Source organism: Camponotus vicinus, unplaced genomic scaffold, assembly GCF_025532165.1.
Source record: "Camponotus vicinus isolate PSW18456_S1 unplaced genomic scaffold, iyCamVici1.0 SCAF_2, whole genome shotgun sequence".
Classification (NCBI taxonomy): domain Eukaryota; kingdom Metazoa; phylum Arthropoda; class Insecta; order Hymenoptera; family Formicidae; genus Camponotus; species Camponotus vicinus.
Window position 1 is genome coordinate 15,090,119 of NW_028141956.1, and position 26,020 is coordinate 15,116,138.

At 33.3% G+C, this 26,020-nt stretch overlaps 2 protein-coding genes across 5 annotated transcripts in view; one reads left to right on the forward strand and one right to left on the reverse strand.

Moving 5' to 3' along the window:
* Nucleotides 1-20,489, forward strand: part of Cask (peripheral plasma membrane protein CASK) — a 192,181-nt gene extending 171,692 nt beyond the window's left edge. For 2 of the 4 annotated variants that reach the window (XM_083092112.1, XM_083092115.1), the window contains 8 exons: nt 7,368-7,397; nt 10,293-10,530; nt 12,673-12,729; nt 14,894-15,013; nt 15,270-15,386; nt 15,520-15,627; nt 15,803-15,978; nt 17,262-20,489. In XM_083092112.1, coding sequence (XP_082948238.1) covers nt 7,368-7,397; nt 10,293-10,530; nt 12,673-12,729; nt 14,894-15,013; nt 15,270-15,386; nt 15,520-15,627; nt 15,803-15,978; nt 17,262-17,441 — 1,026 coding nt within the window. In that variant the 3' untranslated portion in view covers nt 17,442-20,489. The remainder of the gene's footprint in view (nt 1-7,367; nt 7,398-10,292; nt 10,531-12,672; nt 12,730-14,893; nt 15,014-15,269; nt 15,387-15,519; nt 15,628-15,802; nt 15,979-17,261) is intronic. The other 2 variants (XM_083092113.1, XM_083092114.1) reach the window with 2 other exon arrangements.
* Karl (lipocalin/cytosolic fatty acid-binding protein Karl) lies at nt 20,476-25,265 on the reverse strand. Its single transcript, XM_083092116.1, has 4 exons — nt 24,990-25,265; nt 21,615-21,843; nt 21,121-21,292; nt 20,476-20,724 (listed from the first exon to the last, which is right to left on the reverse strand). The coding sequence occupies exons 1-4, from the start codon at nt 25,155-25,157 to the stop codon at nt 20,535-20,537; spliced, it is 759 nt and encodes a 252-aa protein (XP_082948242.1). The 5' UTR covers nt 25,158-25,265; the 3' UTR covers nt 20,476-20,534.
* Nucleotides 25,266-26,020: the final 755 nt, after the last annotated feature.

Below are 26,020 nucleotides of genomic sequence, written 5' to 3' on the forward strand. Positions count from 1 at the left end.
GATTATATAGAACTTGCAACACGCAAGCGTCACATATAAGAGTGCTCTGAAATTGACGATACACTTAATAAGAAAAGACATTCTCATCATTAAAAAAATTATAAAAATTTAACATTTTATAAGGAAACAACGCACGAATGTAATTGTATATTTAATCTAATTGTCATTTAATTGCAATGCGTTTTTCTAACGATATAGTTTCCGGAGATCTAAATTTTGCCAATTGTAACGTCAATCTTGCGGCACTCCGCATATATGTTTGATATAGTTGATTGTCCCTGCACTGACCCGTACTCAAAGTTCACATTAATGTCATGGACATTAATTCTGTAATGAGATAAAGCGTAACTGGTGACCTGTTCTGATACCATTAACGTAAGAAGATGACGCTCGCTCAACTGAGATTATTCGGATTAATGTTGCAAGTGTTGAAGCTATTAGAATTGGACATGACATCGTCGACTAACGTGAATTTTGTGAATTATGGGCCAGTGTGATGTTAACATCTCGCCCTATATTGCGAGATCCAATTAAATGAATAATTAATGGAATAATTAATGGGACGATATTGTTAGAAAATAATTTATGTGATATCCACATACACATATATTAAAAATATGTATATTATAATCTATATCTCTATAAGGCAAGATCGTACGAGCGGTGTAACAAAACGCTTTGGTCGGCGCTTTCGAGTTCACGGAGCGTGCATGTTTCTTTTTCGCTCTTTCTCCCCGGTTTTACTCTCTCGTTCTCTCTCCCTCTCTCACTTTCTTTCTCTCTTTCTTTCTCTCAAGCTCTTTTTCTCGTTCCCTCTTCTCTCATACTTTCGTAATTTTTATTCTATCACTTTCACTCTTCCTCTCTGTATCTCTAATTTCGTCTTATGACATTTGAGTCAAACAACATCTCGTTACTGATAGTACGATAGTTCACTTTACGGGGAAAAGAAGTATACAAGGAATGCACACTTTCGTTTCCACATGTGTTGGAATGTTGTTTGTGTTTTTGTCATATAAGGAAGCTTTTGTTACACCCCTCATTATACCCTCACCTGCATGAAGGACATCTTTGCGAACTGATGCTTTTCTTTTTGGCCAATGTAGCCCTCTGCATCATAAATGCATACACGTAAGGCTATGTAAATCGATCGATGGGTTTTAGTCGAGATTGCAAAACTCTCTGGGCCGTTCGTTAATCATCGTTTTGCACGAACTCACTCGCGATTGTGTAGATAACGCGCAAGCCTAGTAGCAGTGTGATTTAATCTCTTTTTTTTTACTTTGTTTTATTGGCCAATCGTATCGCCTCGTAATTATTGGATTGTCCACAGAGACGGACAATACATGCTGATTTATAGATACCCGTTTCACACACGCAAGCTACATCTGTATAAGTTTCTTTTTTTCACAACATTTTAAAATTATAAAACGACTAATGTATTCTTTCTGGATAAAATTTAGTACGATGGACTAATTCTATTTTTGAGAAAAAGAATATACACTCTCCTAACATCTCTCTTGCAACATTATTGTGTATAAATGCCTAAAACGTGCAAAAATTTCCGTACATGCAGTTGAGGGTAGATCGCAAATAATATCGTCTATTACAGTTCAAATAAAATAGATCGTTGTTTAATATAAGCGCCGCGGTTTGATTTTACTTCGTAAGAGATCTAAAACAGCGGACGCCATTTCTAATAAAATCTTCAAGGTATTTCTTTAATAAGTGTTAGTAAAACACGCACTAATAGCTTCAAGTAAGGCATTTCCCTCTTTTTCGTACCTGAATCAACGGATATTATTTTCGACGTATTCTGTACCTGAAGAAAAAAAATTGTGAATTTATTCTAAAAATGTTACGACGTCGAACGATGATTATGATTCTTAGAAGCTTCTAGTCTCTCATTGTGTGTAAATATTTTAGTTCTGAAAGATTGTTCGAGTTATAGTTACAACCAATATTGTTTAATACGAGTATAATATCGCGTGCGGTTCAATTTTAATTATAATTTTTTAATATCTTAATGTGAGACGTAGCATTCTTGTTTGTACATACTCTGTACTCTTATATATCTGCTTATGTTCATACATGTGTTTAACGTAGCGCCCAGCCTCTCGCTCTCTCGTTATGCACCACGTAGAAACGTAAACAAAGAAGAAGTGGATATGATAAGAAAGTGATATATCGTCTACTTCCTCGCACTCTATACTTGTGTACACACATAGACACAAACAAACAAACACACACACACACATACATACATATATATACGTATAAACATACATATATATGCAACAGCTTGATTGGATTAGATTTTGTAAAGCGTTGTAAAATGTGTTGGGAGTTTATAGGTGTTATAAGAGATGTACGCAGAACTCTTATCGATGTATAACTTCAAGTTATTGGTGTGACAAATATCTGTATATGCGATTGCATAGTATATAGACCATATTTTCCGAAATATACAATTTCGTTATACTTTCGGGGGTGCAAGGTAGAAAGACGCAGGACAGATGAACGTTAACTATCACTTTACGTTATAAGAATGTTACGAGGAGAGAAATAAGTATACATGACAAGAATGAGAGACTCGTATTCAACAGATTCGATTAAGATACGCAGTAACTGCCGCCTGCAGAAAAATCGCTATTTTTGATAACTGCAAATGTGTACGCATTCGAATCGGGCGGCGAGAATAAGTCCTACTATAATACGTATCAAAACGCTATCCGTCTTTCGCGAAAACGAGCTTATAAAGTTAAGCATTCTCTGTCCCGTGTGTCTACATTATACTCGTTATACATTGAAAGGGAGCATTTGCGGCTAATAATAGTCGCGCAGACATATGCGCATTCGAAATGAGCAACAATCCCTCGACATGGTACGAATAAGACAATGTAACCTAAAGGCGTTTCGCGATGACGAACGAGGACAAGGGTATCTCGAGTGTTACACGAGAAGCGAGACACCCTCGGTAACGATAAACACCCCTCCACCCCGACCGTACCACGTTGCATTTCCGACGCCATCACTCTCGGACCCCCAACCCCCCAATCGCACCTTTAGGCAGGAGCGGCAACAACATCGGCGAGCGCAACGGCTGCGGCGTTGTTACCCTACAATGCATTGTACGAAGATATAATAAAGCATGAACCGTGCTGGAACACACCACGAGTCGTCGCACGTTACCTGTATAACGTGACCTCTTGTCCGTGTCCGTCGTAGAAATAGAATCGACGAACGATACATGCACACCCCGTTCTCCCCCCACATACACACGCACACATACATACAACAACTGTCTGTCTGTCCGTCTGTTCCATTAGACACACATGCTCAGATGTGTTCAACATACCCCTCAGTATTGTCATCCTCCATTACCGCCCGTTTATCGTTCTTGCACCATGCAACGATCGCGCTCGAATCGTTGTTGACACTTTATCGCCTCGCACGAAGGCATCTCAAGATCTCATTAGACGTCTCGAGTAAATTAGTTCAATCTTTTTCGCAATTGCGTAGTAGCGCGTGAAAGGTCGATCGCCATAAAATACTTCAGAGAAAATAAACTTCTTTCGTACGTGTCGAGTATACACGATGTTAATGTAGAGTTTCGTATATTGGATAAATTCAGTGTTATAATCAATGTATAAAAAATGTATTTTTTTTAATTATACGAAAAAAACATCTTATTATTTGTGAACTACATAAAAGTTGAGACCTCTAATAATAATTAAATATGTAATAATTATTATATTTTTCGGCAACAAATGTCCTACAAGGCATTGATATTTTTCGATACATTATTCATTCACAGCTGTTTTTCCATATATAATACGACGCGGATTAAACGCGTGATGCACTGAAATCCTATTTGTCGAAATTGATCCTTCAATCTCGCTATTCTCAGATATTATTCTGAGCACGTGCGTATCTTCTGCTTCTGCCAGCGAGTCGTACTTTCGATTTATAACGTTCTCTGCCTCGTGAAGAATATGCCACGAGAAACGAAAATATGATTCGACGTACGTTTCTACGATCGCGTGTGGAAAGTATTTGTAATATTTATATCAGACGACGTTTGGAATAAACTGAAAACGCGATACCAATTTTTCGAGTAAATCCGCGAACGATGGAAAAATATTCGACAACTATAATCTTATCTCACCCTTATTCTCACCCTCGCGCGTTACTGTTCGTTAATCCTCAATCATAACGCACGCCTCACATAAATATTAAATGCAGTATACATGGATAAAATAGGATATAATCTCTCTCTACCTGGCTATAATCTCTACGTGTCTGTGTGTTGTTCACTTTGATAAACCCCGACCTATATATACATATATATATATATATATATATATATATATATATATATATATATGTATATACACACACACATTATCTGTGATGTTCGTGATCCATATAGAAATTTGACCCTCACAATAATGAAAAATTATTTTACAAAAGCACAATCGATTCTTCAAAGAAAACGTATCGCAGTATATATAATGCTAAATGATTGATTCGGTTTAATTCACAAAAATATTTAATAGTATACAAACATATTTATCATACGATATGAATCATCATATATTATATTAATTAGCCATAAAACTTGAAAATTAAGATTCATTAAGATATTATAAGATTCAAGAACAATATCATGATATTATTAATATAAGATATTAATTATTTTAAAAATCCAAGGTTTTTCAATCGCGATTCAAGCTGATAGCGATGATAAAAAATACTCATTGATTGATATAACGCACGTTATTGATTCAATCAGGTAAATCTACCGCTGTTGCGATAGATAATTGCAATATTGTCAGTCGAGTTATTTTGTATGCACTGCGATACGATTCCTTTTATCTTCCCCCTTTCGAAAGGCAAGACCGAAGCTTGACTCTTCGGTCTGGCACTCGGAAGCAGATAGTCCGGTCCCGATGGAAATCGACAAGAGGATTCAGCAGCATCAGCAGCAGTCAGTCCACCAGACGAGTTGTCGATAGCGCAGTACCTGCTATATCACTGAGTAGAATTGTCTTTCCCAGTGTCGCCTGAAAATCCCATCAGCAGCATACCATCGTCAACCTCTTCCCATCGTTCGCCCGTTCATTTCTTCTTTGAAGTAGAGCGCAGCTTCCAATGCACGTCGGAAACCCACATACTAAACCACCATGTCCATGCACTGTCCTCTGCGACGTTACTATGGAAACGGGATGGGCACAATCGCTCGCGGTGACTTTATTCGAACAGTGCGGCCTGAGAGAAGTTTGGGGACGCGTCGCGTCGTTGCCGAGCTCTGCGGAATCGGTTTCATAAAAGGAACTCGCCTCATTATTCCTCCCGTCCGAATCGGAGCGAGATAGGAATTTGTAATCAGATAGAATGGAAATTTCTATACTATACAGGATACGGACAGGATATGAATTCTATCGGAATTGGAGTTGCGGAAAATAGATATAATATTGATCTGTCACAAAAATATATTAGATTTTCAAGAATTATATTCGTAGTAAACTCTCTCATTTGCTCAGATAATTAATTTCAACATGTAATTTGTCTCCATTATTTTACGCCCTAAATGGAATTTATTGACGGAAGATATACTCATTTATTTAACATCGTTTGTCGGTGATTACAAACTATCTCCGGATATTTCAGTATATTAATATTACATTATTATTACATCTCTCGTGCAAATAAAATTTGGAGATATTTTCGATTATCTATTAAATAAATATATTATATGAAGCCGATTCACAGAATATTTTTATAAAATATGTACGTTCCACATTTTTAAAATTTAATATTTTTGCTCTCCTCTCCACTTTTCTCGGTTAAATACATTTTTCGATTAAAATACAATATTTTAAATACTTTACTCGGTTAAATATACATATATATTTCCTAATAAGTTATACATGATTCGATATTCGGTCAGTTGTATTATAAGTCATTAATTATCCCATAATTTACTTGATATTAAACCAGTTATTAATGAAGCCGCAATGTGACAATAAAGTTGTTGCGAGTACGACAAGTTAAGACTCTATCGAGACTCTAAAGCGTTAGTAGAGTGTCTCTCGCCAACTTGTGAACATTTCGCCGGAAACAAGCTCTCTCTAATCATTTATGCGAAATTCAGAAAGATTCGAGCTAAAGTTAGTCGCGCGGATGTATACTCCTGTTAATTTGAACAGTGTTCTAATCGCGGATTTTATACAATTGGAGGTAAACTACGAGAACTTCTACCAGCTTGCTCCTGCTTGAAAGTTTTATTTCCAATGCGCGCAAGGGAACTTCTCTCTCACATAAAACGCGAGGTGTACCACGAGCATTAGATTGTTATTAAGTGTACCAGTCCGCTTTGATTCCTCCCGACTTCCCGACGGAAAGCATCGAGAGTTCTCGCTCGAAACTCGCATTTCCGCGCCACGCTCATCGCACGTGCCACAGAACTGCGAGCTCAAAATTACTTCGTACAGTCGATTCGTAACAGGTGTTGGGCATGAATCGGAAAACAACGATATAATCTATGCGTACAATATCACGTATAAAATCCAAACATGCACACAAGCAGACAATAATAAAAAGATCTTTGTTTTTAATACTTAATCAGATTGCATATCAATGACGGTACTCTGTACTGCATCGGCATCATTGGCACAGTACAAGATAACTAATTAATACACCATATAATTTATACAAGATTTACTTTAAACACTCTATTCTACACATCTTTAATAGAATAATAGAATTTTCTTATTATTACAACTTTATATAGCTATTGATTATTTTTTAATAATTAAAAATGTCGCTGATTCACAGTGCAGAATGCTGTTACAGGTGATGACTTTAATCAGAGATTTGCATAATTTTGGCGAACCCACATCTCGATGATGCAGACACACTAGAATAATCACTATGTTTATTCGTGATAACAGAAATGTAATATTTCACGTAAAATTAATCTCTGTTTATATCTAGAATATCGAAAATTGAATACTTCAAAGCTGTAGCTGTCTTCATTTAGATATTTTACGCGTAGATTATGCGTGGTAGCCCAACGCTCGTAAGCGTCGAGGGTACGAAATATCTCTGTCTATAATAGTACGAAGATCTAGTAAAGCCTGCATGTGCCACACAGCAATGCGCACCGTGCATCTCGGAAGCGTTGACGCGTGCGACTCAACGTAGGTGCTCTTTATCGTTGATTGTATCATTCTTATCACTTTTTTTCACCCCCCGCGCAACGTGCGCGGGGCGGCCTTCAATTAATTCGTATTACGCTTGGTGCGATTCTAAACATATTAATTAATTGATCTTCCTTTTTTTCTGTTTCCTCAACACTCTAGTTGTTCAGGATTAAGCCTCTGCCAGTGTTAGTAAGTACCGCCACTTGATCTGGTGTGATTGGACTGCTGTAGTTAGAAGGCTATGCGTATACATATTATTTTTATATATATAATTATATATATATTATATTTATATATATAAAATATATTATATATATATATATATATATATATATATATATATATATATATTACATTCATATATACATTACATGCCTCATACTCTATCTCTGCTCCTATTACCTATACACGCCATCGCTGAAAAGTAGAACTCTCTACTCGGACTTTCGTGTCTATCGGTTTTCCTTTTTAATTCCGCGTTTTTCTGTGCGACGCCTCTACTTCGCGATAGGAGTCCTCAAGCGCGAGTAATGCATATCGATACATTCGCTTATGTGCCTATATACGAGAAAATTTCCATTCGCATGGACGCTCAGAGGAATGCTTTAGAAATAAAAGAAAAGCCTGTAAAAAAAGTACATATATAGTTTCTTTAGTATGTGCAGGAATTCATTATACATATTAGAAGCTAAGAAAAAATTTTAATTGTAATTAAGCTATTTTAATTTTAAATTATCAATAGTTTGTGAAAAGTTAGAAATCAAAAGGAAAATTTTTTTAATTAAATTTCGCAAATATAAATGAATGTGTATAAAAGTAATGTTGTATTATTTTACTGGTAATATATGTAAATAAATTTAATCATATTTAATATTTTTTGTTTACATTTTTAGTCTGAACGTCCATGTATTTTTTATCAAAAGAAATTTTGTCGCTTCTTAAAGCACTGATGTGTGAAAAGGTGATTATCCTGCCTGAGAACGTGTGGCTCTTTATATGCTTGAATTCAATTGATTCGACATTTCTAAAATGAGCACTTGCTGACATAACGCTAGCACAGACATACAGCTTTTAAAAATCTACAGACAATGCCACACGTTGACAGGGATCGCAATATTACGATTAATCGAATGTCCGCGAAAATTCTTGTATATTTGATTATATCCGAAATTTTCGAAATTGCGGAACCTAAAATCTTGCAATTGCCATACGATTCGAGAATTAAGAGTGAACGTAAGTTACTAAATTTGATTTTATACTTTTTGCTGATTTGATTTTAACCCATAAATATCTTTTTCCTAAATAGAACATTTTATACGCGATTAATATTATCATATATCAATACGCATGAAACTTATAACTTTTTTTACGTATATAGCATATATGTTTTCATATTTATTTACTTATACATTAACGATTCTATGATCGAATGTTCGGGTGCTCTGTTACTAGAAATCATAGCAACCCTAAGTAACCATACAATTTTATCGATATGTAAAACTTATAACACAGACATTCCTGTACGAATATTATCGATATTAATTGATTGATGATGATATATTAATGTGCGTGTCAAATTATTTATATCAAATAAGGAAAAGTTGTTTTTATGAAATATTAAAATATTAAATATAAATTAGTTGCTAAGCAAAACAGCAGAATATATTCAGCCACGGTTCGTAAATTCTTGTCCATCCAACGCACATAATTAGTATATATGGGTTAATTAGTTCAGGATTATCGATATTCTAACTCTCAAAAATATTCAAACAAAATTTCTAATTGTAATTAAACTCAATATATAATTATATCTATATCTATATAAGAGATAATATTCGTACGGAATCAATGAACAATCAGTCTTCTTGTTCTTCCCCATAATATCCTCGCGCGTGTTTCTATATATATTAATTAAATATTTCCGCGGCTGTCTGTGTTTCTCACGAATGACACGCGCGTTAACCAGAAGCCACTCTCGTCATTGTGCAACCATATTATTCATCATGCCCACCTCTTTATGCGTCGTTCTTTACTCACACATTCATGTAGTGGCCGCGTCGCATATCTGCATCATGCATCTTCGGTATGCGTGCGTGCGCGTATACATGTGCGTCTGTTTTGCGTGATGTGCAGCAACTAGTGCTTGAGCTTTTTTTATAAAAAAAAAAAAAAACGGAATTACACTCATACGTGTATCTATGTACATGCCTTTACATGTAAATACCTATTGTGTATCGCTAAATGACCAAATCATAGCGCTGGTGACATTACGCGACAAAAAACTCGCACGATACTCCCGCGTTTCTCCGATTGAAGAATTCCCCCGAGCCGATGATTGTACCAATTGACTGTAAAAGCCGCACGGCCCGTTTCGAGTCGATGACCTCTAACTGCGTACCGATTGCAAAACGTCATACAGCGACGTTTCGGAGACCGGCGAATATCTCGTCTGGAAATTTGTTTCGCGCGTGTCCCCTTCCTTCTAACTTTTAAGCGATGTGGCGAAATCGAGCTACGAATCGATCGCTGGTTGTCTCGAGATATAACGTGTGAATTTGTATTTTATACGCTTTGTAATATCGATACACCGTAATTTGAACAAACTTGCGCGAGTGCTCTAATGATACTCTACATCGTATTTATCTACTCTTTGCAAGAGCTATTGCCAGTGCTTACTACATCGCATTTTTTCGCTTCTCTCTCGCAATATCTAGATTCGTTCGCTATGTCTAGCGCAGAGCTATGTAGGTTTATCAGCGATCGATTTAGCCGTAGAACGATATCTTAGTCACGTTTTATGGTCCAGAATCTATTGTTGTTGATGACATTTTTTCTCACTAATCCTAAAGAGATATTAATGATTTCACTATGCGATTCAATATTATATCTTTTACGCATATTATATTTTTTACTTTGTATATCCTAAGTGTAATTCTTTTTTATAATTAGTTTTATAATTTCTCTTATTATATAAATATGTTAGCACATAAAGTGAAATCTTTGATATCAAACTTGATAGTAATTTTATAACGATATTTCTATCATTTCTGAGAAATTTTAATGTGTTTTTCACTGTACCAACAGATTTTCGTTCGAGCACAATTCGATTACGATCCATTGGAGGACGAACTGATACCTTGCGCGCAAGCTGGGATCGCCTTTAAGACCGGTGACATTCTGCAAATTATCAGCAAGGATGATCATCATTGGTGGCAAGCGCGAAAAGATAATGCGGCTGGTTCCGCGGGTCTTATCCCTTCGCCCGAACTTCAAGAATGGCGCATTGCCTGCATGTCTATGGAGAAGAACAAACAAGAACAAGGTAATACAACTTGGCTGTTTGCTCGTTTATTTATGTAAAATTGCTTATCCATAGGACACAAATAGCGTTTCCAATATCAGATACTGTAGTAACGAAAAATGAAAGACGATATTTATGTGGCGTGTCTTCTTGTTGAGATCCTTTTTCCATCGTTTGATGAGAATATGAATAGGTTTCCTTTTATTTTTACTGTTAAAATGTTATTCTGCGTAAAAATGCAAGCCATCTGAAAACACAAAAGAATGTGCATTTAATAACAAAATAATTATAGAGAATATTATTCTGTAGAATATATTCTTTTTTTCTTTCATTTTTCACAATTTTGAATAACTAATAAAAATAAGAATATAACATTTTCTGACTTTGTTGTGAGAGTTTTAACGATGATTCTAAAGTACTTTCGAAAAGAAAAATTTTCTCTGAAATTATAGGAACGTTAAACGTTAAACGCTTAACGCAAAGATAATTTCTGTTGAAAACTCGAATAGAGAGAGTGTGCAGTAATCACAGGTTCCAGCAGATCGCAGAATTTCTTTCGAATACCGATCAGAAAATCAGAATTTTGCCGATTGAGAAAATCGTTATTACTACGTTCTTTCACCGCCGTTCAATCAATCCATTATCATCCTATCACATCTAATGATTCCAATCGATTCCCATTAATTTTTATTGCTGCCAAAAACGAATGTGCTAATGAAACATGATGTCGTCTATGTGTTGTTTGATGTGTACAGGTTTTCGATGGAGCATGCGGTATCGTTGTTATCAATCAATTATATTACAAATGAGACGTGTATTGATAACATATCATTCGCTACAAATTAGTTAGATAATTGTCATTTAGTGACACTAATCCACGTGGCATCTTGAACAAAAACAAAACGGAAATTGACATCCGTAATCTTATAGTTGAGATATTCCGTACTTTTTATTATAGTTCTAATGTACATAGGAAATAATCTAAAAAATTATTTCAATTTTTTTACATTTTAAAAGAAATGTCGCGCAAAAATTATGCATTTTAACAGTTCTCTTTAAATCATAATTGTCAATTCTATGATAACATGAATAAAATGAATAATTAATAGATTTATTATAGTTTGTGAGGTTCGATATGTAAATTATAATATTAAATGAATTATAATAATAAATATTAAATGAGAGTGGGGATCAGAGAGAAGAGGAATTACTTTAATCAATTCAATATATAAACTTCTAAAACTGCAAATGTACACCGCCATTTAGTGCTAAATGTGATTATGACTTTGATCAAAATTGAATATAATATATATTATATTCTTTTGTTTAATAAATTAAACATATAATCAAATAATTACATTTAGCATTAAATGTTTGATTTAAGCTTCAATTAATTACGCTTAGAGAGATTGAATCTCATTTTAAATATTATATTTTTTAAATTAGTTTTAATTTTTATACTCCATATGCGTATCGATTTCGAATCTCGAAGAGGTATGAACGTTCTTGAGACCATTTGACTAAATGCGTCTATCATCTCCAGATGCTGAAAATAAAGAACAAACGCAACCATTACTTTGAATATTTACTACTTGAACTGTAAAATCTTAAAATGCTATCGCCTTTGTAATAGTCGTAAAGCATTTTAAAAAAGAAATGCTGCTGGGAAAAGCAATTGATAGTTAATGTTGTATATAAGATGATTCATGATTCTGGGGATTTCACATTTTATGTAATATATTTTATAACTCTTTACAATATATATTATAATTGAATATTATAATGTATATTACAATGTATGTTATAATAGAACAGAATGGTCTCTAAACCCCAAAAAAATATATATAAAAAGATTATGAAGTGGAAAAATTGAGAGAGAAAATAAGAACTAGGCAAATAAGTAATTCTACATCTTTAAAGTATGATGTTAAAAAATCGAGTTAGAGGTTTAATTGTGACATTACCATGCAAACGAGGAGCTGGATACTTTAAGAACATATAGCAAGAAAAAGTTTGGATTGTCATGTATCTCTATATCTACATGCCTGTTGACACATGTGGATGGCATAAGAGACGGATTAGGGATAGGTAAACGGAGAATTAGCGCTACAGGAATAATTAGCTGCAGTGATATATTTGTTGTTGTGTGTTATGCGCGGCTAGATGCTGAAGGAGAAGGTGGATGTTCTTCTCACACCGAAGGCTGCGACGGTTCGACAGGTACGTCTCTGCCTTCAGGTAGACACGTGTAGAGACACGTAGAGGACCATTTTAGACGCATGAAATACAGATTGGATCTATGCTTCTAACACACATCAATACAAAGGCGAGATAGAAAAAGTAGGACAAACATCTCTCTTCATGATTTACACAAAAGGAAGATGGTCATGCTTTTAATAACTCATTTTATATCATGAAATTTATCACATTCAATTTCATAATGTAAATGGACGCGCATTTTTTATTCACTCATTGCATTTAATGAAGTGGTTAAATAAAATATTGACAAAGAATTGTATAAGATATTTGAGCTTTTATTTAGTTTTGAAATTAGCAATAAATTATTTGGAGATAAGAAATTTTGAAAGTTATACTTTATATATATATATATATATATATATATATATATATATATATATATCTCGCTATTTTATATAAAAAATGTATCATAATTATTACATAATGAACAAATATTTGTGCAATACATACAATAAGCTAATCTGTAATTGTAACTGCTTACTCTAAAATTATAATTGTTTGTTAAAAAAAATAACACAGAATTTTTAATTTTTACAATTCAGAAATTGCTTCTTTGATCAATTTTGCGCATTAATTTTAAAAATATTATGTTTTATTCATTGCATATAAATTTATAAAAAATTGTATTGTTAAATTATACGTTTATAGAAAGCAAAAAACAAAATTTAAGAAATTCTTTAAAAAATTCTTATTTTCTGGTTCTGTGTGTAAATAATTTTGCAACACATCACATAAAATGTTATAAGCATAAATAAAATAATATGAGCAATATATTAATAATAATTTATTAATATAGATGCTATGATATTCTGTGTTATAAATTAATAGGATGCTTTTACATAGCGTGCTTTAATGCATGCATTTGCTGCAAAACATTTCATGCACTTATGCTTATCGCGCACGATCATTAATAAACATACGTGGCAGCACGATTATAATCGGAACTTGTGATAGATAATTAATCGATTGTTTTAGATATTAGCATATAATGATACTCATTGTTAACAAATATCTTGCCAAAATTTCAAATATAAGATTTTTTCTTGTGAAAAATGAATAAATTTAACTATCACATAATTTTATGTTCGAGAGAGATGAACTTTTTTTTTATGTTTTATACATATTGAATATTTTTAACGCTATTAACTTTCTCAATCACTCAAATGTTTTGGCAAGATATCGCGATTTACCCACAGCCATACTATCATTTACAGTTGTAAGATTTTTGCGTTGTAGTTTCGCACACAAGAAATCTTCCTAGCATATTCAGTAGCTCTAATAATCACGGAAATAAAATTCACGATGCAATTCATCATGGCTCCGATTATAATACCTATTTAAGATTTCACGCATCAGTTACATCACGAATCTTACGTTGTCATCTTGTGACCTGCTGGAACACCCCTCTTAATAGGACTCCCAAATGCCTTTGGGCATGGCTTCTTTCGAACTGGCTGACTGAGAATGAATTCTTTTTCCAATAGACAAGATTTTGCTTGATCCAGGAATCGATATTCGCAGAGTAGTTCGTTATTTCGTGTCGGCGTGATTCGTTGATTTTCGAAATGTTTCAAAGGATTGCTAACATTAGTGCACATATCGATATATGTTTTTAATAGGATAACACATTATATTATATAGGCGAAGTACTTATTAGGAGAAATAATCAGAGGAAATATTTTAACGACACATACGACCTTTTATGCATCTGATTTTTATTTTAAAAAATGGTATTTTTCTTCTCCTCGTGAGATAAATTGCATTATTAATGTTTTATTGTCAGGAAACTTCTGTGATAAAATTTATAACTCGTATCATAAAGAAATAACCGTTTCATTTACTAATTTCTGGTACACGTACACAATTGATACACGATAAATGAATTTGTGAATCTGTCTCGCTATATGACGGTACACAGTATGTCATCGTTCTTTAAAATCAATTTTGCGGTCGTTCAGCGACGCTATAAAGGCACGGGATTTGTTTGTTAGCACGGATAATGGATTCTGTAACACGACACTTGCACAGTAATTTGCAAGTTTACACCGGAAAGACATTTTCGAGTCGAGATAGCCTCGTCTCCAATTCCGCCGCCATCTATATTAACGATCGTTTCTGTTTACAGTAAATTGCTCAATATTCGGCCGGAAAAAGAAGCAATACAAGGATAAATATCTTGCAAAGCACAACGCCGTTTTCGACCAGCTGGATCTGGTGACCTACGAAGAGGTCGTGAAGCTTCCTTGTAAGTCTTATTTACGATTTTTCATATATGATCGACAAATTATTTAATATGACATAGATATGCAATATCTATTTTTTTCTATAGTTAGGAATATTTTTTCTCACATTATCAGAGATCTTTTTATTAAAGTATAACTTGTTAACATTTTTTTAAATTTTATCGTTCCAGGTTTAATTTAATCACATGAATGTTATAGCTTACACATAAAACATATGTAATCATTAATTATCAAATTGTATTATTTCTTTCTTTATAGATCCTGCCTTCCAACGGAAAACTTTAGTATTATTGGGAGCACATGGCGTCGGTCGACGACATATAAAGAATACGATTATTTCCAAGCATCCCGATAAATACGCCTATCCTATTCCGCGTAAATATCTTAAATTTTTCATAAAATTTTAAATTTAAGTTTCATAATCTTAAAAAAGTATGTGAAATTAAATAATTGTGTAAAATATATTTTTCAGAATATTTAATACTATAAAATATGTTTCCTTATACAGATACAACGAGGCCTCCACGAAGCGACGAAGAGAATGGTCGTAATTATTATTTCGTATCGCACGATGAAATGATGGCAGATATAGCTGCTAATGAATATCTCGAATACGGTAAATTATACCTATACAAATTTTATCGTATTTGAAATTTCTTGAAAACAGTAATCATCAACGATGAGAAATATATAATGATAGATCGATCGAAACATCAAAAATAGTGTATATTAAATACATAGAAAGCATAAAATTAAGCATCGAATTTAAAATATTTATTTTATATAAACAGGTACACATGAAGACGCTATGTATGGAACTAAGCTCGAAACTATTCGTAAAATACACGAAGAAGGCAGAATGGCCATATTGGATGTTGAACCGCAGGCACTGAAGGTTTTACGGACTGCTGAATTTGCACCTTACGTCGTCTTCATAGCTGCACCTGCATTTGCAAACGTTACGGACGTAAGTATGAAAATAATTTTTCACGAGATTAGTTAATAAATTAAACATACATTGTATATCTTGAATATTTTTTTGAAAACATATAACGTACTTGCACATGAATTACATCAAATTTTATTGCAATATGATATATATGCATATATATGATAGATATGAAAAATACAATAAAAAACAAAGACGTTTTTAAATTAAATATTCAAATATTTTTTTATTTTTTGTGCAATTATTATGAAATTATTTATAACTCTTAATTGTATGACGAATAGTATCTCATAATAACAACGGAAAAAACTTATCTTTAAGAATCACAGCATTATAAGATTTACATTATTTTGCTATTTTTTAATTTTATTTTTAACAACGTATTAAAATTATTATCATGATTAAGCTTATCAAAATAAAATAATTATATATATTTTAATTATATAGGATATTATATTTACTTTATGCATTAAATTAATATAATATATAAAATATATTAATATAATATAAATACATTAGAATAATATAATGAATTAAAAACACTATATAAATACTATATAAAGAATATATATAAATTTATCTTTTCGTAGTTTTCTAATTTAAAAAAATATAGATTTATTAGCCTGAAAGTTTGTTATATAAAACAAGATTAATGTTGAACGAAAGATTACATTGTTTCAACGTTTCTATAGAAAATACTAATAGACAATCTGTGAATATTTTACTATTTGCTAAACGTATTTCGATTCTTGATTCATAGCTATAACACGAGCCAGTATTGCTTGCACGGCGATTAAGAGATTAAACTAACTGTTAAACGATCTTCAAATGAATTATAGATTAGCCGCGGACAAATAATTATTGGTAATATCCATTTATTCTGAATGATTAATCGACCATCATTATAATCTGTTATATGCTTGAGAAAATCACTAAAAAATATAGGGCTTAGATGATACTATAATATAAATATAATATAAATTGATACACATATTTATATCTCTCGTAAGCTGCATAATGTATATAACTAAATACTTTTTTAAAATGATTTATATATCGTTTTTATAAAAAATAATATTTATATATTTATATTTATATATTTATAGTATTCGTATGACTTAAGCGCATATTAATTAATCTCCAACATAAATAATGATATGCAGAATTCTCATGTAAAAAGACGAATAACGTTTTTGTAGAAAATTTTATCGAAAAAAATTTTTTGTTTTTGAAAATTTTAATTAATTTTTTAACTGAATATATTATTATATGATTTTTCTAACACTCACTTGTGTTTTCAGTTCGACGGCAGTCTGGAACGATTAGCGAAGGAGTCGGACATGCTGAAGCAGGCATACGGACACTTCTTCGACCTGACCATCGTGAACAACGATCTCGACGAAACGATCGCCCAGCTGGAAGCCGCGATCGAGCGCGTGCACACGACACCTCAATGGGTGCCCGTTTCTTGGGTCTACTGACAGCGGTCTTCGCCGATTCGTCAGATCACCACCATGGACTGCAACGGCTCGTCGAGGATGAAGCAGTGATCGCCGGCACCATAACGGCCATCGGCTCGCGATCCAGCCTCTCGTCGCAAAGATCTGACGGCGACGCCGACAGCTGCCGGCATCCGACAGGAACGCGCCGCGAGCAGTTATGTCGGACCAATCGGATATATACCAGAAAAACGTACTCGACGTCGATCGACTCGACGGTGAAACGATCGACCGGAGTGCGTGTACTATATGATGGCCGTGTGTTCATGAAGTTCTTTCCATCTCGCTGCGTAGTTGTTACCAGTCGCGGGACACGAGGGGAAATTAGCGACGTGTCGAAGTCGTCCTGACGTCGATGAGCGTCATCGCCGCGTCCACTATCGAGACGTTGGACCTTCCAGAAATTTGGAACGCGCCATTATCAAGCACGGCGAAATCAGTGATGATAATCACGTCACAGTGCGTCTAAAAACGGACGCCTTCTCGCGGACCACCAACTTCTCCTGCACTTCTTCTCCTTTTGTTCCTCTTCCTTCTCTTTTTCGAAACTTCGAAAATAAAGAGATAAACAGAAAACCAATCAGCTGAAACTCCTCTTGAACGAGGCTACTATACGAATGCATGTCTTTCTCTCTATTCTATACAGTCTATTGCATCCCTGGCACAGTTTCAGCGAACCTTTCACATGAATTTCTCACGATTTACACCTATCCTAAAAGCAGTCGTCACGACGCGTGTGTGGAGACATGGTACATGCGACGGTAACATGCGACAACAAGCACCAAAGAATATATCTCGTTTACGGAAAACCAAATGAAAAAACATGGCCGTTCATGTTTCACGCGGATGTCAAGCGAATGGCTGCACTTTCGTATCTTACCTACCCTGCGAAATCTATCAGTCGATTTTCCATAAACTGTAATTGCCTCCTATCGTACTTTATTATAACTATTTAAACGAAAAAAAGCTAGAGATCGTGCGGCACGGCAGTGCCCGTTAATATATATATACACATATAGCGAAAGACGAGGGTCCTATCGTAATAATCGAAACCCGTCTGATACCGTTCAATCGAAAAGAGGGAGAAAAAAGAAGAACATGAACTCTGGTGTGCTGCCGGCCGTCCGTCATTTAATTGTAACTTTAAGCAGTAGAGAACTTCGCCGGTTTCGTCTTAGTACTTCTACTAATATCTAACGAGTGTTCATCTCTTGTCGCAAAGAATCCTATTGCGACAAATCTATGCGTATGCTACGAGCGCTTTTTACGTTCAGTGCCGTCTTTTCTATCTTTCTCTCTTACCGTCTTCTTTCATTTTTCTGCCTCTTTATTCCTAACCCACCGAGCTTTTTTCCATATACTTTCGATAATCGGGACCGCCGTTGGAGCGGGACGGGCTCGCTCGCTTCCTCGCTTGGCCGTGCACTCGCCCATGCCATTGCCATTCGTCGTTATTATTCATGAAACATTATCAGCTCAAATATTCACCGTCGAGATTGCGACGCTCTTATACTCTGTACAGGAGAAACCCGGAACCGAACCGCATATCTCGGACGAATGCACGGACGGCGGATATCGATCCGGCAGCGAGAATTCTACGCTCTCACTCGAAAGAACTTGTATGCGATTATTAAGTTGATACATGATACACATACACACACACATGCGCCATATACATACATACGTATATACACATGGGCACATATGTCAAAACTACAATGCCACTCTGTTCGCATTACTTACACCCTCGTACAAAAGCGCATGAGATCGAATGACGAAGTAACAAAACAAAAAAAATCGCGGTTTATTATAGGATATTTATAAAACGTAAATTTCAAATAAATAGGTAGTTTACCAGCTATATGAAATAATAATGAGGAGACAGTTTCGCGCAGAAGGACACACATACACACATGCACACGCGTCTACATACATACGTACAAGTTTATTATACGCCACGCGCACATACACGCACATCTACTCGTTCACAATTACACTCATACACGCACGCACGTAAAAAACGTACGAGCGTGTACGCAAGCAGTCGCATGCGCGCGAATGCAGATTTACAAGATACAGATTTAACGACTAGATAATTAATTTACAAGTGATTAAAGAAAAAAAAATTAAATGTATGACTAATTAATACTAAAAGAATTATTAGGAAACTAATAGGTGATTTGCATATGCATATGCCCGTAGAACGAAGGAGTGAATGTGTGTATACATGCAGGCGCGATGTGATAATTTATTGATTGACAACTTCGGCGCTCATTGTGGATCTGTTCGGGCTTTCGTCGATCAGCCTTCCTCGCATTCCTTATCGTCGCAATGATCTCGAAACATACGTACACAAGCGAACTTAGGCGCGCGTCTTACTCCCCCGGGGTGCGTTCTTCCTATTCTGCACGCTGAGCGATCACGGCAAGACTATACACGAGTTGGCCGTGTAGCAAAAGCGCACACTCGATTATTATATATTTCAGAAACGCAAACGACGGGGAAGTCAGAATATCGCGCTCGCGAGGACCGACGACGCTAATACCGGACAGAACCGATTTTAACGGAGCCAGATATGAATTTGTAAGTGAGTAATGGGACACTCACGAGAAAAAAAAGAAAAAAAGGATTGTCCGCCTCGGTGTGATAGCATACGTATGCATAAAACGTTGTGAAAGCGCGAGGAGAATGAGTCACAAGTGATTTTGTAATATTTCTTATAAGTTGTAGCTGCCATATCCAGTAATTAAGTACTAGGTGCGTTGAGTGATAATCTGACGACTGTTATGCTAATGATAATGATGACGATGATGTTGATGATGATAATGGTGATCGTGATTACGTGTACGTGCTGTTGCACGTGTGTGTCGGTTAATTTGGGTGAGTTGTGCTAAGATGTTGAGAGAGACGACGGGTCTAAAGAAAACAATAACAAGTTCATTACAATTATGTAATTATAAATAAGAGGAAGAGACGAAGAGTATTATAACACACGTTGTTAATTGAATTAATAAAATTAGCCCAAAGTAATGAAGGTGTTTAATTTGAAGACAATTTACATTTATGTTCTTTGTATTAATTTTTTACATTGTCTATATTTTTTTGCAATTGACGTCTATGTTTTCGCCTTAACGGATGTCTTCTGCTGGCGTAGTCTCTCTTGGTTGATGTAATCGACGCTGGTATAAGCACATCTTCCGAACTGTCGGTTTTATTGCATTGTGTTTGATCCATAGGAAACATATATTCCAAATCGATGTCATATCTACATTTTAAAAAAGATAAAAATGTATTTTTGATAATCTTATAAAATAATGGGAAATATGCTGCAATTTAATTTAAATAATTCATTTTATTATGGGAAAGATTATTTTTGGTGAAAAAATTTAATTAATTTTTTGATGAAAATAATAAATTATTTTCTTTTAACAGAGAAAGAGAATATTATTGATAAAACATCTCGGAAATATACGATATTTAAAATCAATGATTCAAAATATATGTAGACTATGAGAGAGGTCTTGTATTAACTAGCATAACATTTTGAAATATATTTTATTTTCGATATTCACACACACACACACATTGAAAGATTTTTCAACTGACAAAGTTCTGAAGAAATCTCTAATCGCAATAATATTATAAAACAAGATAAATGTACCTAGGCAGTTTCTCTCGTAGATAAGAAATGACGTTTGCCCCAAGGCTCGATTCGCGACTCATAATAAAGCTAGATAAATATCGTGGACTTTTGCTCTTTTCAGCACAATGCATTAGTAAGGCCCAGGATTTATAATCTGAATCTAACACATACGTATTGTATACCCCTTCATCTAAAATATATTAAATTTTTATATTAAATTATTGTAATGTATGAGCTTTCTCTTTCTTGGCACTATTTTAAAAAAAATTCAATATGTATCTTAACGATGTAATCGAATTGTAACAATTCTATAAGAAAACATTTTTCAGCTGGTTTTGAACAAAAAAAACATTTATATTTAATGTTATTATAAAATAATTAAAAAGTTAATTGGAAAAACATTAATTTTATTTAAAAAAAGTTAAAAAAATTGAAATATTTCTCCGATAATAAAACAATGCGCCGAAAAGTAAAAAAAATTAGATTAATTAAAGACAAATAGAGCTATTTACACGGAAACTCAGCGTGTATCCAATGAGCAGGTAAGTCCGGTGAAGGAATTTTCCACGTGATGTTACCAACGAGTAGCTCATTAATGGGATCATCGGTAAAGCTGTAAGTGAAATTCATAGTAACTTCGGCATTTTCGGGCGAAATCGAGAGCTCGGCTCTCATGCATCTGTACGCAAGAGCTTCTTCTGAGCTTGCGTAGTACTGTACTATGTACCACAATCCGAGAAACTGTAAGAAGTGCAAAGTGTCTGTTATGTGCGAGTGTATGTAGGCGCGAAGTCACACCTGGAAATGGATTCATTCACACACGTTGATTTTCTTCGCGTTAAACATATGATAATGAATGCGTGTGTTATACAGGTCAAGCGATCGCACCCAATAGTAAATAGCATTAACTACTTCAAGAAATTTCTTAAATGATTATCGCTTTGTTCTTATTCTTAAAAATATATTTCTTCTTATTTCTCAAATTATTGTATAATGTAACTTCTTTTACATGCATTGTATAAAAAAATTATATATAATTAATAATTAAAAGTCAATTATATAATTAACTATGTACTCTTTCTAAAATATATATTACTCATTATTATTCTGCTAGAAGAAATAAAAAATTCTTATACTTAATACTTTCAAAAAAAAAATATTTTATCTTATATATGAAAACATATACAAATAAATTACTTAAATTTATTCATCGAATAAGAGTTTTAGATTATTATTCAAAAATTTAAAAACGCACTGTATATATGTCTAGTAAAAGAAATTAAAATTCTGTCTTTAAATAAAATGTGTAAATTGTTTTTATACTTTCCGTTTACTCTGTAATTTTGAAAAACAAACGCAAGGATTAAAATGAGAATGAAATATAAAGATTAAAAATTGACACACACATATTTTATTTCATCTTGAAGTGTATTTATCATTATTTTTTGAAAAAAAAAGAAACTCAACGGAAGTTGGTTGTATGTAGAATATCATATATACGTAGCACATGTCCCGAAATAGTCTTCCAATCTAAAAATAAATCTGCTAAACATTACCCTGAAAAGAGAATCTGTGCAAATGCAAGGCCAGTAAATTGTAACTACTATATATTTGAATGATATACATCAAATAAAATTATAAATATTTATATATTATATGTGTTTGTTTTATATGAAATTTATTAGATAATTAATTATAAACACTTTATATTAAACATTAGATATACATTAGATATATACGCTTCACTCTCAATTTTCAAATAATATATTTAAATTTACAAAAATTTATCGGTTTACATTAAAACAATTTTTCATTATTAAAGGGTTGCCGTAAACATTTTTTATAATTTGATTAGTTGTAATTTTCTAATTAAAAAATGAATATTTAAGCTAAAGATAAAATATGCAAAATTTGCATAATATGACAAACTAATCACAAACAAAAAATCTAAATCATATTTTGTATATATAGTTTTTATTATTAAGATTACTTATCAATTTATTTATTGAATTTATTTATTAATTGAAATAATCATACTGTATCTTTTATATCTGATATTTACATTTGTGTATGAAACTGACATAAAATCTGACGAAAAATAATAAAGAAAATTTCGCAGAAGGCAAAGCTGCGTGAGCTTGATGTCTTTGTTCTACTGAGGCAATTTTTTTAATGGCCAAAATTAATTCTCTCTATTGTCAAAAACTATTAAACATGAAACTAAGATTCCTAATAATTTATGAATTTTCACAGAAAGATATGTTAGTTTCATATATGTACAATTATTAAAATGTTCAATTGTAATTATTAATCCCATATATCTAATTCAAAATTGATCGAAAAGTTAATAACATGTATGCAATATCATGCGTAGAATTGCGGTTTATCGATAGGAATGTCAACGTCATAGGGATTATTATTTTCTATCTCATCCCACACCGGCTATTGTTAATTATGTGACAAACAATAATCTCCATTACTATTACACAAACCCGACATATTGCGCCTAATAAATATAGTCATGGATTGCACTCTGTACAATTAATATTCGACCGACATATTCGACAACGATATAAATGTTCATTGATTATATCCATTTTCAAAGCCACATCAGCAGTGGATAATGTATCAATGCGTGCACTTCATACTGTTTCATAGTAATATATCATGTATTGAATGAAGCACATCAAACAATGTATCCGCGTAAATAACAGTCAAATTATGCGACAAAGTTATGAATTTAAATTACGATCAGCGAAAAGCGTTGTAAATTATTGGACAATGTCGAATGTTACAAATAACACGCAGAAATTAATTTCGATTTATATAAAAGTAATTGTAATTATATCAAGACATTTTAATTATTAAGAACTAATTTTATAGTAACAAATTTTTCTCCACAAATATAGAATCAATTTTTTATATTTTTTTCGGCAAGTTAATTCTTCGTCAAACTATATAAATTAAAAATATTTGCTTTTAGAATAACTTTCTATCTCGTCTATTTCCAGATCACTTTCTATCTTCTATTTTCACATATTTTAATTAATATTTTTTAGTAGAAATAAAAAAGCATAGTGAGGAAAAATAAGCGAATCTATAATTACAACAGTAAAACATTGGTACGCAAAAATGATTTGCATAATTCGTAACTGTAAAAATGCACACACAAAAAAAAGGACATTCTTGTTCTGAAAATATATTTAGTTTTAATATGGAAATCTTGAAATGTGAGATTATATTGCGTTAATTAAAGAAAAATATAATTGCTTGAATAATTGCTTACTTGAATGAAACCATTTTATATTTCAATCAAGAAAAATATATTTTTATGATTTAAGATTTAATTTTCTTGAATGGAAAAAACAATGTTAGATAGAAAATAACATTTTTAAATCAAAGATTATAATTTTCTTAAAGTAGAATTAAATAATTATATATTCTTGAGATGACAATTACAATATTAAAATAAGACTATAATATTGTTGAAATTTAAAATTATTATTAACATTCTTCTAAGAAGATTATAAATTGTTGCGTATATACGAAACAATGAACGCGTTAATTTAAGTATATAACTTTTGATTTGACACTTATTTTTTTTTCTGTGCAGTTTTCGGAAATATATGTGCAAGTTCAATTTATTGACCTATCTATATATATATGAGAATATCGCACAATAATATATACATATATATAATGCAAAAGAATATAAAAAAGAGAAATATATACATATATAAAATAAGTATAGAAGTTCCTTTTTAATAATCTTTCATAGTCGGAAGAGCATTGTGAAAGACAATTGTACATATCAAAAGGAAATGTGTGAAACTTTATCTCGGGACTATAGTGATCTCGCGCCGCGTAGGTGACGAGTAATCTCGTACCTCGGATATATCAAAGTTGCGTATGCCCTTCACTTTTGGACACTTGGTCTTATCCTCTCGTCTCTTCCAAACACCGCCGGAGGCATTGACAAGAAGACCGACGAGCAGCGCTATTGTTATCCAACAGAATCTCAAACGTCGTCTCGTACCAGGATGCATCTTTGCCATGCATTCAGATTCCGTTCACGAGATCACGCACGAACTAGCTAGCTGAGATTGCGCGCAACACGGTTTCTTCTCGACTGTCGAGGCGACTAAAGGCCACGTACATAGCGCACGAAGAATGGATGCGACTCATGACTATTACTACACGAACGAAGAGGGGGTGGCCACTATCACGTTCCTCCCTTTGCATTCTTGCTGCTCTTTCGTTTTCAATCGGCAACTTGTTCCACGCATAGAATTCTCATAACTGGCGCCAGGACTCGTAGGCGTGTGATCGTCATTTATAGCTGAAGAAACGTGCTCGCGCTGCGTGCGATTCGCTCATTTCGTTTCCTTATTAACACTTTCCAGTTCGAAATCAGCAAAAAAATACGATGCACAAGAATATTTTGCGACCCTTTCATTATGGGACGATTCTAAAATTCCTATTGTAGAATCTACGAGCGTGTCGTTTCTCATAAAACGTGCTAAATGATGGTCGACGAAGTGATTTTACGGTTGTAATGCAGTCATAAAAATAAAGACAATTTTACATAAACAGAGCTGATTTACGATCATCGATATGTTCGTAACAATTCAACAAACTTCATCCAAATTATATAAATAGATTTAATTTTGATCCTTGATCTAAAGACAATGCATGTCGATGTAATTATATCGATATATAATATTTTTCGAAAAAATATTTATTTTCCTTTACATATCTGTGTATGTATGTTGAAGAATAGTAATATTTATTCAATTAATAATCTAATATTATAATATTAAAAAATATTAATATCTTCATTAATCACTAAACAACATTACATATAGGCATTTAATAACTAAAATGCATTAGACAAATGGCAAATCATTAAACGAATATA